At 36.3% G+C, this 16081-nt stretch overlaps 8 protein-coding genes across 8 annotated transcripts; 4 read left to right on the forward strand and 4 right to left on the reverse strand.

Moving 5' to 3' along the window:
* Positions 1-108: 108 nt before the first annotated feature.
* C9374_012736 (uncharacterized protein) lies at positions 109-1122 on the forward strand (the record flags this gene model as incomplete). Its single annotated transcript, XM_044688535.1, has 1 exon — positions 109-1122. The coding sequence occupies one exon, from the start codon at positions 109-111 to the stop codon at positions 1120-1122; it is 1014 nt and encodes a 337-aa protein (XP_044554378.1).
* A 302-nt stretch (positions 1123-1424) lies between these two features.
* On the reverse strand, positions 1425-2057 carry C9374_012737 (uncharacterized protein; the record flags this gene model as incomplete). The annotated part of the gene is made up of 1 exon (XM_044688536.1): positions 1425-2057. The coding sequence occupies one exon, from the start codon at positions 2055-2057 to the stop codon at positions 1425-1427; it is 633 nt and encodes a 210-aa protein (XP_044554379.1).
* A 389-nt stretch (positions 2058-2446) lies between these two features.
* On the reverse strand, positions 2447-3037 carry C9374_012738 (uncharacterized protein; the record flags this gene model as incomplete). Its single annotated transcript, XM_044688538.1, has 1 exon — positions 2447-3037. One exon carries the CDS (start codon positions 3035-3037, stop codon positions 2447-2449), a length of 591 nt encoding a protein of 196 aa, XP_044554380.1.
* A 92-nt stretch (positions 3038-3129) lies between these two features.
* C9374_012739 (uncharacterized protein) lies at positions 3130-3627 on the reverse strand (the record flags this gene model as incomplete). The annotated part of the gene is made up of 1 exon (XM_044688539.1): positions 3130-3627. One exon carries the CDS (start codon positions 3625-3627, stop codon positions 3130-3132), a length of 498 nt encoding a protein of 165 aa, XP_044554381.1.
* Positions 3628-4339: 712 nt separating this feature from the next.
* C9374_012740 (uncharacterized protein) lies at positions 4340-7253 on the forward strand (the record flags this gene model as incomplete). Its single annotated transcript, XM_044688540.1, has 2 exons — positions 4340-5237; positions 5287-7253. 2 exons carry the CDS (start codon positions 4340-4342, stop codon positions 7251-7253), a joined length of 2865 nt encoding a protein of 954 aa, XP_044554382.1.
* Positions 7254-7504: 251 nt separating this feature from the next.
* Positions 7505-8308, forward strand: C9374_012741 (uncharacterized protein; the record flags this gene model as incomplete). The annotated part of the gene is made up of 1 exon (XM_044688541.1): positions 7505-8308. The coding sequence occupies one exon, from the start codon at positions 7505-7507 to the stop codon at positions 8306-8308; it is 804 nt and encodes a 267-aa protein (XP_044554383.1).
* Positions 8309-8448: 140 nt separating this feature from the next.
* On the reverse strand, positions 8449-9372 carry C9374_012742 (uncharacterized protein; the record flags this gene model as incomplete). Its single annotated transcript, XM_044688542.1, has 1 exon — positions 8449-9372. One exon carries the CDS (start codon positions 9370-9372, stop codon positions 8449-8451), a length of 924 nt encoding a protein of 307 aa, XP_044554384.1.
* Positions 9373-10525: 1153 nt separating this feature from the next.
* Positions 10526-15079, forward strand: C9374_012743 (uncharacterized protein; the record flags this gene model as incomplete). Its single annotated transcript, XM_044688543.1, has 1 exon — positions 11399-15079. One exon carries the CDS (start codon positions 11399-11401, stop codon positions 15077-15079), a length of 3681 nt encoding a protein of 1226 aa, XP_044554385.1.
* Between the last annotated feature and the right edge of the window lie 1002 nt (positions 15080-16081).

A 16081-nucleotide genomic window follows, 5' to 3' on the forward strand; every position in this document is an offset into this window, starting at 1 on the left:
GGAATTGTGTGGCCACAAATTGAGATCATCATCATTTGGCACATTGTCAAACAAAGAGAGGGTAATGAAAATTAAATTTATAAATATTAAAAAAAAAAATTCATCAACATGCTCTCTCCTGGTGCTTCTTCCGCTGCGACTGCTTCTCCAACAACCTCTCGTGGTGGCTCTGTTGGAAACACAACACCAACAACGAGTAAAACAGATAGCTCTACTCTATACATTCCACCACATTTGAGAAGTCAGTCGAACGATTTTGATGACCACCATGCCGAAAGAATTTCATCAGTGTCATCCGATATGGATGAAGATCAACAACAACATTTTTATTATTATCATCATCGATCTTCCATGGATACAGGTAGCCATGCAACCACTCACAGTCAACCTCCGATCATTAAAAACAAACAGCAAATTATTGACTATATGAATCAACATAAAATTGCACAAATTTTGAAAACCAAGCTAAATGAAGCCTTTCAACAACAATCCGTGGATCCTATTGAATATGTTTTTCGTACAAAACGAGTGGAACAACAGGAAATGCTCATTCAACAACGACAACATCAAATGAAAGAGATGGATATTAAACATGATGAAGTACTCAGCTCGATACAACAAAGTAAAGAATCCATGAAATCCGAATATGAAAAGCTAGAAAAAGAACACTTGCAAGAAATTACTAAATTAAAAATGGAGATTGAAGAGTTCAAGAAACGAGCTCAAGACCTCGACAATGAACCCCAAAGTGATGAGAGTAACATTTTAGAACAACAATTGGAAAGTCTCAGAAAAGAAAATGAAGAATTGGAAAATGAAAATCAAGGGTTATTGAAACGAAATAAGGATTTAACAAATATTTTACACAATACTAGTTCATCTCAAACATACTCATCAATGGCTCCTACAGAAAGTGTGACCAATAATCCATCTCCAAGTTCTATTTTCCCTGAAGAAATTACAATTGGAGATACTGAATCGACTATGGACAGTGCGACCATTGAAACCAACCATCAAGAAAATGCTGAGACTGTTACCGGAGCTCCTTCTGCAACTGATGATGACTCTGCCGATCCATTTGCAAGTTTAGATAACCAACAACAACAAGAAGAGCAACAATAATGAAAAACTCTTCGTGGCCAAATGAACAACAACTATTTATTTGCGTGGATTTGTCACTTCATTACATGATATTTTTTCTTTTGGAACACTCCATTTGTAAGAACATCAGTTATTGACTGGATTAAACCATATCATTAAGACAGTACTCTTATTCTCATCAAACAAGTCCTTACAAGCACTGATTACTTTCTATCCACAGTATCTATAATTGGTTCTGTCCACCAATGAAATATCAAAACTCCACCTGACAATCTTGATACTTTTTCTGAATAGCACATGGTTTATTTGGTGAAGACAAGTTCTCACCACCCTTCTACTTCCTCAAATGAAATAATGCAAATGTCAAGGAACTTTTCACATCTTCTCAGTTTGTTTTTCAGCATGAATGCTTTGGAAACAATCTTTTCATTCTCCCAAGCTCGTTTGTCCACAAGTTCCAAGGCGACATAGTAATCCCCCTCAATAGCAAGCTTGGCAAGAGTTTTATAATCGAAAATTGGCTTACTCACAAAGTGGATAGCTCTTGGGTTTTGTTTCACTGCCAGAATGGCCAAAGAAGTGCATGCCAGAAATTTGCCTCTCAAATGCTGAAACAGCAAACCGTCTCGTTTCATCAACTGCTGCAACAAGGTTTTACATGAGCGATCCAAGCTGGGAAGCAATTTCTTTTGAACGAAATCCGTTTGTTCCGAACTACCACTTGTCAGGAGTTGAAATATTCGTTCAAGAACGTAGGTAATAATTTCGGGATCTTGTTTGAGGCGATTGGAAATGTATAGGAAAGCATAGAGATCGTTTTCCATGGCTGCTAATGCAATGTTCTTGTTGTCTTTGAGTGTTCCAGTGACGTGGTGTAAGGAACGGCCATTCTCTGAGACTATCTGATAAACGTCACTTTCGTTTCTTGTTTTTCTGATCGTGTTCGGGGAGAGCATGTTGATGAGATTAGCATAATGATGAAGTATGGGTCAATGTTGTGTTATTATTGTTTTTTAAGCCTGTTTCGTTCAAACGATTTTCGGAAAATGGTTTTTTTGAATATTGCAATTTAATTGTTATTTGAAATTGCACCTTGTGGTGAAGTTGTGGGATTGGACCACATTTAAAATACAATCTTTACAATGATGCGTGAATGAATCGTATATTGTTCTGCCGTAATATTGGAGAACAGCGGAGTAATTGTTATGTCTAAACACAAGAATGATGTTTTAGGTGGTCTGTTGTCCCAATTCAAAACTTTCTGACTAAAGAAAGCGCGAGAGATTTGTCGCAAAAAAAATACAAGTCCTACCCAGGCTTCGTCCTCCATTTGAAAAGACACAGTTCATCGCTCACTATTGCGTAATGTCACAATGTTAATGTCTGATAATTGTTGCAATTTGGTCGTTTCATTTCGTAAGTTATGAAACATAAACTTTCTTGAATTCTTTGGTTTGAATGTCACATGTGTTGTGATCATATTCATCAGTGCTCTTGAAATTGGTAAAAATTTTCTCATTACTAGTGTTGTCAGGGATTTGCTTTCCAACAAGGCCTCTTCTTGGCTTAATTGAATGTCGATTCGTTGTAAAGCCTTCTCAAGTCTATCGGAAGGATAAATGTGACGATCTTGTATAAGTCTAAATAATGTAAAAATTGGTGTCATGACAAAATGAGTAAATCCATGTTTACAAGCTTTTCCAGATTGTGAGAGGGGTGTTTGTGTCCACCTTTGTGTCTCTGCATCGAAAAATTTATCACCCCAAAGTTTTGAAATAACTTTGTGTTTTGGAACGTGAAATTTTGGAGCGAATAAAGAAGCAAAATCATTCAATGTGAAGGCAAAATCAAACATTGTACTTCCAAATGCAACATTTTCAAGTAAAGGATCAAATTCCCACTCGGGTTCGAGTTGATCAGCAAATTTAGTGAGCATGCTGGCATTAGCATGATCAATAATCCGCAAAAAGAGTCTGTAACACTCCTCTGGTTGTAATGCTAACTCTCTTATCAAACGATCAATTTTGTTTATAAAGGTTTCATCTTTCTTCCGTTCGTTTTTGAAAATAACTGTTCTCCCAGTACATAATCCAAATTTGAATGATAACCTTCCACACAATCCACCACAAGAATCATTCCATCCATCGTTGTGTTCATGAGCTGAGCATAAATGGAATCGTTTCGAACTTTACGATGTTGTTTGTCCAGAAAACGAATGTAATGCCATTCTTTTTGCTGGGGATCAATGTCATCATGATGAGAAAAAATTACAGAACGTAAATATTCATGACTATTACTTGACGTAACAGCATTAGAAAGAAGACTCCAATAAGGAATAGAACTAGAATAATTATTATAATAATTATTTTTGCTTTCGGATATGCAATTTAAAAGAGATGTCTTTCCTGTGTCCACAGCTCCAATAAGAGCCACGAAAAGACATCCCGAGGGTGAAATGGGTATTTGTTGATGTTGTTGTTGCACATTCGAATGTTCCGAATTCGTGATCATGTGATTCCGTTTCATAAAAATATTTTTTTATTTCTTTACAAAATTAAAATGTCACGGTGGCGTTCCCAACCCTGTCCGTTGAGTTTAAACGAGGGTTGTTATTAAAAAAATGTCTCCAGGACTTGTACAATTACATTCCCAATGAAAATATCGTGTATTGGCATGGACAACATGTCAAGTTCTTTGAACGGGATCAATCAAGAATTCCTTCAAATTCTTTCGAGAAGAGGAATAGTTTTTGCGATCACTTATCCGGATCATAAACTCTATTGGAAGTGAGGACAGGCTATTCGGACCAATGGTCCGATGATATATTTCCACATAAAGAAAATAGAAATGGAGTACAAATTGGATTGGACAGATCCTATTTCGTTGCTGCGTTATCACGAATTAATTATGACAGACAAGATTGTTGATGGAATAGTCTCACCAGATAGATTGTTTCATTGGATGTAACTTGCAAAAAGATGCCACCCACATCAATTGTAAGGCTGGTGTTTGGATTCCTCCTCGATTACAGCGGAGAGTAAGCCGTTTTTGAGGTCACAATTTTTCTTTTTTCCACGACATAGGTTTTTTCAGATTATATTTGTAATGATCGTATCATGACACCAGCACCGATAACACCTCACACGAACTCATATAACACACCTTACAAACCCCTTAATTCATTCATGTTATTTTACGATAGCAAAACAACCTTCAAGTACACAAATTTGGTAAAAAAATGGATTTTATTTCAAGACTCACAACAACAGAATGCGTTTCTCTGTTATTATTAACACTCCTAACAATTGCAATCCTGCATAATATGTTGAGGAAAAAGAACGAAGTGAACATGCACTCTATCGGAACTATTGAGAAAGAATGTAAGGATTTTCAAGCCTCGGAAGCAGCTGCAAATAATGACATGAGTAAACAAATCCATGATGAGCAAGACGCGAGTAATACATATTCCGATGCCTATGACGAGCGTGAGAGTATTTCAATGAGAAATTATTCTTCTTGGACCACTCTTCAAGCGACTTCGTTAATGATTTTGGATCGAAAATCGGAAGGTGTTGGATTGAGGTACCAATCTGGCATTGTTTTGAATAGCATCAATTTTTCAGGTATCTCTCTTGTTGCACTGGTAAAAGATCTCTCTCACTTTTCTGTTGAAGAAAGCACAGACAGGCTCCAGCAGAAGTTTGGTTTGATGATACCCCGAGAAGAGTGCGCTCTTATTGTGAAATGGGTAAAGAGAAAGTTGATGAACCCTATTGGTAGTGTGAAAATTCCAAAACATCCATTTAACTTTAATCACAGTGCAAAATTCATTGAAGTTGTTGGAATTATGATGAAAGAATTTGAAAGTTTCTGCCAGTCATTAGAATCGAACAGGAAACTAAGCCTCGATTTATTCAATGAAAGAATGCGAAGTATTGACTGTGAGAATTTATCTTCTCCCATTTTGTTGTTGAACATTGACGGTAGCTGTTTGGAAGAACCAAAATCCTCACAGTACATTTCTTGTGATCTGGCTGCTACTTTTCCCAGTGACAAGTATGATGGTATTGTCAAGGCATTATTTAGAAGTCAAGATCCATATAATGTAGTTGTTTTAATTGAAGCTCCTGGAGCAGGTATGTTGGTCATTTTTTGAAAAACTCAAGTTGGATCATTTTCAAAAAGGAAAAACTCACCTATGCTACCACCTTACAGGTCTCAAGAAAATGGTTCTTCCAATTACATCAGTACTTTGCAAATATCTGTTCGTTAAAATATCTAGAGCTCGCAGCGCTCCTCGAGATGTGATGGACAAGATGTTTAAACAATTTTTACTCACCTATCTCAATATTGCCAAAGTTCTGTTCCTCAAAACAGTCAACCAATCCACTCTATCTCCTAACATGATATTGATCTATCTATTGAAATTTTTCTGGAACGGAGGAGCAACAACTTTGAGAGAGTTGTTAAAGACTGCACTTGAATCAAATGGAGAAGAACTGGTAAACGTGGAAATTCCATCATGGGGGAACATGGACCATGCTTTCATTTTGGACGAGGCACAAATCTTGACAGCACATCTGCCAGGAATGGTTTCTAGCACAAACTCCAAATCTTATCTTGGGAATGCTTTAACCTTAATCACGTCCGGTGCTAGAACATTTGCTCCTGTCATTTTAACTTCCACCTTTGTCAAGTGCATTGAGCAGTATATAGAGTCGTCCAACGCACAAGCTCCAAATAAGCTGTCAAAGGAAATATTCTCATATGAACTTTCCACAACCCTACCACCAATGCATGCTTTGCAAGTAGTTCCCTTTTTAAGTATGTTCATTCGAACAAACAATGATGATTCTCCTCATAGTATTTGGAATCTTGTTTCCATATTTCTTCAAGGGACATTTAGAAATGCTGAAGATTTTCTCTGGAGATTGTTTTGTGAAACCGAATCTAGAACAACCAATAAGGAAACGTCGTTAACTAACGCTGTTTACCGGTCTCTCAATAGGTTCATGCAAGGTCAATTTATTAACATGAAAAAGAATAGTTTAAGCAATGACAGAAGGCTAAAAAGCAAAAGAAAGCTCAAGAATACCGAAGCTCTATTTTTACGGTTGGCATTATTAGGAGAAGCTACTTTTTCATTATCTGACCAAAAGACACTCTTTTCTCGTTATCTCATGAAAAATGGTGTCACATATACATTTGAGTATTGTAAGAATCATCATTTCAAAATTGTTAGTCCTATAGAGAAGGCGAAACTCCTCACTACCATACATTTTAAAAAGGTATTTGGAACTTTTGAATGCATGGACATTTGCCAAACAAAAAAGGACTATTCTCAAATGTCTCAGATTGCCATGATTTATTTTCTACTATACCATTTCAATTCGTTTGTTGAAAGTAGTTCCTTAAGTGGAACATATTTAACGGAGTTCTCTTTGAAGGCTGAATATTTTATGGAAGATTTACAGATATCGGAACTGAGTAACAATTTGGGTATGTCCTTATCTTCTCTCCTTGTTCACACAATTTACAGGAATATGAATGGATTTAATGACGACAATAATCCATATCCATTTTCAGAAGAAGATAGTTTGTTGAGCAAGTTTATTATTCGCCCTCCTGAATTTGCTGGACCTGATGTTTTAGGCATGCTGGTTCGAAGATCAAACAACGCATGTCCCAATATCATACCTCTTTCCATGTCAGTCACGGCCCAAACTTCCATTCCAAAATTGATGAAAGATTATTTGAGAACAGATATCTCCATGATTTATTCAGAAAAGAAGAATATTCAAGCAAATTCCGTTCATTCAGTTAGTTTTGTTGAAAAGGAAAAACAATTTATTGCTCCAGCAATTAAGGAAATTGTGCAACAAGGAAAAATATTGCGGATTATTGCGAAACCAAATGCTCTGGAAACAACATCTTTAAGAGACAGAATAATTCAGGAGTACGAACCGGAAAATTATGTCACTGAAGAAGATAGATTGAAATTAATAGAAGTGTCAAAATGGGCCGTTATTACAAAGGAAGGAAATATCGTGTATGAAATATGTGACTCTAATCAGGAATGGTGTGATTATTTGGAGAAGAATGAGCTCCAGTTTCTGAAGAATTTTTTCAACACCTCAAAGTTAAACCCTTAATGAGCGCAATGAGGATGATGACTGAACAGTTTTGTGCAGCGTCAAGTAATACCTCAAAAGATAGAGATTGCTTCTACCCAAGAACTTTATACTGAATGAAACCAAAATGGAATGATTAAATAATTTTGACAGGTAAGAACAATTTTTACCCTTCTTGCGTCTTTAGGGCAAATCGTCGTTCAACACGAAAGCGGTTTTATTTTTTTCGATTGTTTCAAATTGGAATTTGATGAAACAAACATTTTAAAAAAATGATTGAATCAGAAACACAGCAATCCACAACAGAGTCGTCATCATCATTATCTTTAAATAATGACGGCAGACTCACCAGACCAAATGGTCTTCCATTCAGAGTTGGTTTCTCCAAAGAGCATCCTTCCGAACAAAAAGCATTTACAGGACTTGAAGATGATTTACTCATTCCTTTTTGTAAATCACTTTCTTGTGTTTGTTATCATGATCTATTTGTTGCCGCTAGAGATCATGGAATTGTAATTCCCTGTCCCAATGCTCCTCGTTTTGAAAATTGTAATGTTTTATTTGATGCCATGCATGACTTTTCACATGTGAATAATGGACTCTATAGAAAGTTTGTTTCCTGGTGGACAGATGCAATTGCTAGATCAATACTGACAGCAGCTGTGGAGGATGGTATTCATTTCAACTTGGCAGGCTATACTAAGGAAAGAATTAAAGTAGTTACTGAGAGATATAATAGAATGATGAAGGTGGATGATTGTGTGGAATATTTGAATTATGATTTTATCAAGATTTTGAATGGAAATGATGATGAAAAACAATACAGACACGTACCACATTTGATATTTAATAGCAAATGGAGCGAGGAAGAAAAGAAATTGATGGAAAATTGTACTGGACTGGCTGACATATATCCAGGCTTTACTGATTGGGATTTGGGATTTATTTTAAGAGATGAGAGATTGTTGGGAAAGTGCATATTTTACTGTGTGAATACCGTGGAGGAATTGAAAAATCTTAAACCAATGACTAGTGATGAATTGAAGGATAAGTTTGGAATTGTTAAAAGTAAATAATTATTTGAAATTGTATTATTAGTATGGAAATAAATATGTTGATGTACAAATATATGACGTTGTGAAATTCACCAATAATCATTACTACTCAATCACCCCAATATTTAGGACTACAACCTAAGGAATTAATACAATAGGTATTAATGATGATCTAATAATGGTCCAACAAGAGCATTCTTAATTGTTCCATAAATTCCAAATTGACCAGCTGTCAATAAACCAACCATGACAATACGAGGACCAATTCCATAAAATAGACCACGAGGACCTAATTCCTTTGTCAGCATAATCAATCTAGAAGTGATAGATCCCTCACCTCCCTTTTGCTTATTGATCTTACTCAATAATGTGTCTGCTGGTTGTGAAATTATTGCAGAACAGGCTCCAGCAATCAATCCACTACTCAAAAACAAGACAGTTTGTCCGGATTTTGAAAAATCACTGCTTTTCTTTCCCAATGCCAACAAGATATTTTCCAAAGCCAATTCATAGACGGCAAATTTAGTCATTGTATACGGAATTTGTTTCAAAATAATTGGAAAGAAACCAGAATACAATCCTTTGAAACCTTCTTCTTTCAGTAATCGTGTAAACCCACTGACTAGTCCAGTGGCAAAATCAGGTTGACTGACAAGCCTAATTCTTGTGGCCTCTAATGGACACAGCACAATATCAGCAAAGAATTCAGCACTTGCTGAAGATGCCAAATGGATTGCATTTCTGTATTCTCTTGCAGTTTCATTTCCCAAAACATTTCTAAATTGTTTTTCAAAGAATTCATATCCACCAAATTTAAAAGCTCCCTGAAGGAAATATCCAGTAAAAGTTGGACCAATTCCAGTGAGTAAGGCAGTAGGTCCCTTTTTTTCAATCACCAATTTGAAATTTCCAATCGTACCCTTGTTGTAAACATCTGGTTCTAACTGTGCCAAAGTTTTGACAACATCTACAGGAACGACAGCTGTATGTGTGACAGAACATGAAATAGCACCTGATAATGCTAATCGAGCAAACAAGTTGGTTTGTGACACGTTCGGTTGTTGTTGAATCTGTGGAGCAGACATTTTTTTAAACTCTTTTTGTTTTTGGATTTGATACTGCTATTTTGTTTGATAGTGTATTTTGATTGATTTCCTGAATAAGAACCTTTTTTCTATTACAATACAAGGACACCACAATACTTTGCACTACATAGCACTCCTCCATCAATTGTCTGCTTAAAATATTCGTTTAAAAGATTCTTCAGCTATTAGGAGCAGGGGGTCAGTTTTGATGTGTCCCTGTATTGTGAGTGTTAATTGTGTTGCTCACCAATTGACAGTGTCTTAAAAAAAATGTGCAGCAGTAATTACCATCAACATCCAATTCACATCACTCACCAATACGGTCAAGAACCAATTACACAATGCATTCTTGAGGAAGTAATTTTAGGAGGCACTCATCCGACCCAATTTTGATGACAAAACCGTCTTTCCATGTGCTTCCCGAAAATTCAAGAGCGATATACGAACACAAATATGCAGAAAAATTAAATTCGGAAGGCATATTCTCAATGTTGCCGTGTACTAGGCAATGGGAAGCCATCGTATGAAGAAAGCGTCATGTCGTCTCTGAAACATTTCCTCAACAATTTCGATCCAAGGCGTCTGCTTCTTTTTCTCAATCAACAACGTATCATGATGGCTCAAACAGCAGCGATCATGTATATTTTGATTGAACCCATGGGATTTTCCAAAATTTTGGAACTCATAACACCATTCATACTGGTCTATTTGGTGTTTCTACATTGTAAACAACAAGAGTTTGGAATTAATTGGAGGAAAACTAATGGGTTTGAAACTCGCCAAAGAGGAAAAGGATTGGTGTTTGAGGGATTTTCTGCATATTTTGTCATTAGACTTTATTAACGAGAGTGGGATTTGAGGTAAGGCGAGATAACCTAGTGGTCGCCGTTCAGGTTTCGTTTGAAAACCGTGGTCTGCAAGGGTGTGTGCGTAGAACAGACTCACTAGTGACAAGTTCGAAAAATATTGTCACTTTCATTTCCTTGTTGAGATTGACGAAACGATGACAGGTTTCTACTTGGATTTCTCTTTTCAAAAAAAAATTGACAACTTGATTGGTTCATTAATGCAGCATACACAGCTCCCATCACAGAGATCTGAATTCTCTCTCTTGGAAAACGTTGGTAATCACGCACAACTACCTCCATTATCAATGGAGTATACAAATGGTTATCCTTTTTCTTACCAAAACCCTCCTACGCCAACAACTAACCTTTACCAGCAAGTTCAATCTTATGGTGTGGACGATGCAAATCAATTACCTGCTCATCTCAAACAACAATATAATGGAATTAATTCAAGTGGCGATTATTCTCTAGATAGGTTCAATCGTTCATACGATCCGATCATGAATGGACGTTATGAAGATTCTATGAACATTCAACAAATTGGACCTACTTTGTCAGTAGCAAGACAAATTCCTGCAACATACCAACTTGGCGTTCAGGACCTTCAAGAGCTCGAGCAACACAAGAACAGGCAACAATTAATATCAACCCTATGTACATTTGTCACGGTTATGGAGTCTCATCAAACGAAGGCATCCTTCAAGAACGACCTTTTTTCTGATACTATTATGTTGCTTCATTCTTCACTGTTCCAAACACAACAACCATTGATGCAAGTCGTGCAGTTACAACCAGAAACAGTACCATTGTCCATTATTACAAAGTTGGTTGATTTTCTCAGAAACAATATTGAAAAGATTCCACTCTCAAGAGTTTCCGACTTTTTTCAACTTTCCTCCCTCTCTTTGAAATGTAAAGGAGCCATTGAGAGAAAGATGATTTTCGCCTTGTACCAGAACGTTTTATTGTCCCTTACTCAAAATCTGACCGGTCGAAATTTAGACTTCTTTTTGAACGTCATGAAAGTATTTGTTCAGTCATTGCAAGATGATATTGGCTTTACTGATTTGGGTTTCCTAATGACTGATAAGTTGGCTTCCTTTAGTTCAACTGAGAATGTAAAGGATGTCCTATTGTTTCCAGCGTGGCAAATTCAAGCTATTTGTGCTTTCTTGGTCATGTTTTTCCCTCATTTATCGCCTCAATTATTTCCCTTATACTCCAAAAAAGTTCTTCGTGCCTTGAGCAAATGGGACAATGCTAGAACTTTGTGCCTCAGAGATATATCTTTAACAACTCAAAGCGTAGAGAATGAATTCCAAATATTTTCCAAAACAACGTCAGGAATGGCTCTACCAACACCTAATGTCTTTGAGACAAATGTTTTCTCGGTATTAGAAGAGGCGAAGATGATGCAGTTCACTCACGACTGTATCCACATCTATGAAAATGAGCTTAGGCCATCGGTAGAAGAACAAAAGACAAAGAAAGAACTTGTGAAAGATATTTCTAAAATTATCTCAAAAATCTTTCCTGAAACACTGTTGGAACCAAAAATATTCACCTTCGGATCATATGCCAGTGATTTGAGTTTGACAGGGTCAAGCGATATTGACATTTGTATTGCTTTTAAAGGGTTTGAAAACATTCATGATAATAATATCCATTCAAGAATTCTCGAAATGATTAGAAAAGAGATGAACCCTAAGATCATCCCTGTTGAATACAGTCACTTGGAGCCGCAAAGTAAATCTGTTGGGAGGACCAGATTTCCAATATTGACGGTTCATGACAGCAAGAGAAATTTGGATTGTGATTTATGTGTTGCCAATTATTTAGGTATTGTGAATACTAGAATGATTTCCACTTACTTAATGGTAGACCAGACAATGCTAAAGTACTATAACGCTTGTATTGATATTCACATCAAGAACCGAGTGAAAATGTTGATTTACATTGTCAAGAGTTGGGCAAAGAGGAGACGTATTAGCAGTGCTTCTGAAGGATCGTTGGCGTCATATAGCTATGTTTTAATGACGTTACATTTCTTACAAGCCATTGAAGTGTTGCCATCTCTTCAGCAACTTGCAATGAGCGAAACCTTGTCAACGAATATTTGTGTGGAAGATATCTCCAGACCTCACCACGTGCAGACATATGACACAAAATATTTCAACAATCTTGAAAAACTTCCTTTTGTTTGGAAATCATCAGATATAGAGAAAGTTTCAAAGTTCACTGTGGGGCATTTAGTTTTCATGTTTTTTGAGTACTATGCCAAACATTTTAATTTTGATGACCATGTCATTTCTATAAGAAGAGGAAATGGATCCGTTCTAAGGAAGAACGTTTTACGAAACTCACAAACGATTATATCGATCGAGGATCCATTTGAACACCGTGACTTGGGGTGTGTTGTTTCAAATGAGATGGGGCCGTTAATAGTATCTGAGTTTAAACGAGCATTTGAAATTCTCTCAAATGGAGGCTCAATTCAGGAGGTTTTATTGGAAAGAGTTGGCGTCCATTCCAGGAATATTTACGACGAGAAGAAGGATTTTTCAGGCTACGAGGATCATTTGCCTCTTGAATTGGTTGCAAAGATGATTCAAAAAGGAGAACTATTTCAAGGCGAGCTAAGAGTGAACAAGAAGAAATATAGAGAAGCATATGTTACAGTTGTAGGAGGCCCTTTTAAGAAAGATATTTTCATAGATGAACTCAAAAATAGAAATAGAGCCATGCACGGTGACGTTGTGGCCATCCGTGTCGAAGAAAAAAAGTCTGTGGCAGGATCGGTGATGAAAATGATGAAAACACAAGATGCTTCTCATGAAGATAGAGAACAGCTTGACTATGGTACCTCAACAAATGTACCTTCAGAGGAAAAGAAGACATACCAAGGCATTGTAGTGGCCATCTTGAAAAAGAAATCTCCATCAATTTTTCCTTGTATTTTAATGGACAATACTGAAAATAAGGATATAAGATGGCTAATACCACTCGATAGATGTTACCCCAAGTTAAGGATTTCTGTTTCTGAGTTCAACAACAAGTTTAACTCCAAATTGTTTTTATTGGAAGAGGGAATATTTTTGGTCAAAATGACACCTTGGAACAAGAACATTAAATTCCCTAGAGGTACTCTACTGGGATGTTTAGGATTTAGAAAGGATTTATGGAGCTTGAAAAGGGCCTTATTGCTCCAATTCTTTCCGAATATGTACGATCATTTATTTTCAAAGAAAGAAATTCTTGCAGAAAAAGAGACTGGTAAAGAGGCTTCAAACCCAAAAGATGTCCTAAACGAAAATGATCAAGTCGAAACCAAAATTACTGACGATGGTTTTAACGGTGACACTTCTGATAATTTAATTCAAGTGGAAGATTGGAGTCAATCGAGAAGAATTTTCACCATCGATCCAACTCATGCAAAAGATTTAGATGATGCTATTGCAATCAAGCCTATTTATGAGTCAAACTCAGAAATTACAGATTGGAATAGGAAACCCTATGAAAAAGCTCAACAGTTTTTAATTACTGTTGCCATTGCTGATGTTTCTCTATATGTTCCTTTAAATTCTCCAATGGACAAGAAAGCAAAAAGCCAAGGAACAAGTATCTATTTGATGAACAGTGTGGAACACATGCTTGATCCATACTTATCTCAGAATCTTTGTTCATTACATGAAGGTGTGAATCGATACGCTCTAGCTGTGGAATTCATTATTGATCGTGAGACATGTGAAATCATGAAAGAATCGGTAAAATTTAATAGATGCATCATGAAGTCATGTTGCAGGCTCGATTATAACAAAACTCAAAAGATGATTCTCCATTATCACAAGAACAAGTTCAAAGGATTTGTTGAAAATCAAATGGATCCGATAATCAAGTTTGGTCTTGAAACAGATGAAGTTCCGTGCGTTTATGGTAATTTTACTCTGGATGAAATTTATGAAGATGTTCAAATATTCAATGAGTTGAGTCAAAAATTAAGACGCCAACGAGCGGAGAATGGAAATGTTTTTCTTTCCGATATGAAACTGAACTTTGAAAGTGACAAGTTTGGTTTTCCTGTTATGGTCTCAAAAGATGAACACAATGAATCTCATATTCTGATCGAAGAAATGATGATTTTAGCCAATAAGCTTGTTGCTAAAGCATTATATGACTATTTTGGAGAATCCACGTTGCTGAGAATTCATTCTGCTCCAAAAATCGACAAATGGTCAGAAGTCGTTGCATGTCTGGCCGAATATATTTACAAATGGAAAATTGAAAACCTTTCAAACGAAGGAGAAGAAAAACGTCGTGGTGAAAAATTGATTGTTCTTTCTATGTTGGAGAAGTGCCTCAAGCAAAATATAGAAGGTATTCAGGAAAATGAAAGACCTATTACTCTTCAACAAGTGATGAACACGTTAATAGCACAAACTGAGCAACATACATCACTAAAGCAGGTCGTGCAGTATTTGTTGTTAAAGGAAATGCAATTAGCTAAATACGCTACCGTGGAAGATTGTAAGAATATCAAGCCTGCTACTGAAAACGATATGGAATTACAACAAAATCCAGAAAGGTTCCAACAAAAATATGAGAGCACTTGGCACTTTGCGTTGTGTAATGAGTTTTATACACACTTCACAAGCCCCATTCGTCGTTATGCTGATTTAATTGTGCACAGACAACTTATTCAAATGATGAAAGAAAAGAATATGTTAGAGCTTGGACAATCCAAAGAAGATGTTTTAGCATTTCGAGAAAGAACTTTCTTATCTTCCCAACAAATCTCCGTCATTGCAGAACATTTAAACGATCAAGCGTATAAGGCTCATTATCTTCAAGGGTTTGGATAGGTGCCCAGCTTGACTTTGAATCTTAATTTTTCGACATGCTTAATCATTGGATTTTTAATTTTTATGAAATCGTCGGGGATGGAGGTATATCTATGTGTTGATATGACTTTCATCCATTAATTATGGGTAATTATTGAACTGTACTCGCTTAAAGTAGACCTCTCGTGCATGGTCGGGTTTTTCGTCATCTTTGATGTTGAGCTTGATCCAAGCATTTCATTCGATAGATTTTGAAGAGTAGTACATTCGTGCTAGCGACATCATTGGATAGTGAGCTAAGCTGGTTGAGTAGTTCAACAAATGGTAACAGGTGTCAAATTTTTGATAGAATTTAAGCGACACCTTTTTTGTAGATCTCACGAAAATAATGGGGGTCATGATAGAGCATTCGATCAGGTTTAGGGTAGTTTTCGAGAAAATCAAGTTTAAAGGAGTTTAAATGAGGTCAAAAATGACATGAAAATTTTTCAAAAAAAAATTAAAAAAAAATGAAGCCAAAACTCCCTGCATTTTTGAGGTGATCATCATCAACATCGGGTCATGTTTCCATTCATCATCATGTCATATTTATATTGATCACATCAAATGTGCACATCATGATCAACATTTATGAGGAATATTTTGTGTGTATGAATACACATGGAAATGATAATCATCAAATAGTAGTGGTTGGAATTGTAGTGAACTGCTCCCGTTGGATGTGATGATCATGGAATGAATCTGATGATCGGAATGTTGTTACAGTGATCAGAAACCATGGAATTGATCGTTGATTCAGTTCAAAGTGATGATCATTTCATGACTTTGTGTGATGTGAAGTGTGATGGTGGCTCTATGGAAGAGCTGAAAAGTACGATCGAGACAAGCACTTCACATATCTTCATGAAATTGTTACACATGGTTGTTCTGATCATTCAAACAACAAATCATCAGTTTTATTGATTGACATGATTGTTTTATAGAATGGGAGCACTTCGATTTTATCAGAAAACATCATTTCTT

Source organism: Naegleria lovaniensis (assembly GCF_003324165.1).
Source record: "Naegleria lovaniensis strain ATCC 30569 chromosome Unknown tig005, whole genome shotgun sequence".
NCBI classification, from domain to species: domain Eukaryota; phylum Heterolobosea; class Eutetramitea; order Acrasida; family Naegleriidae; genus Naegleria; species Naegleria lovaniensis.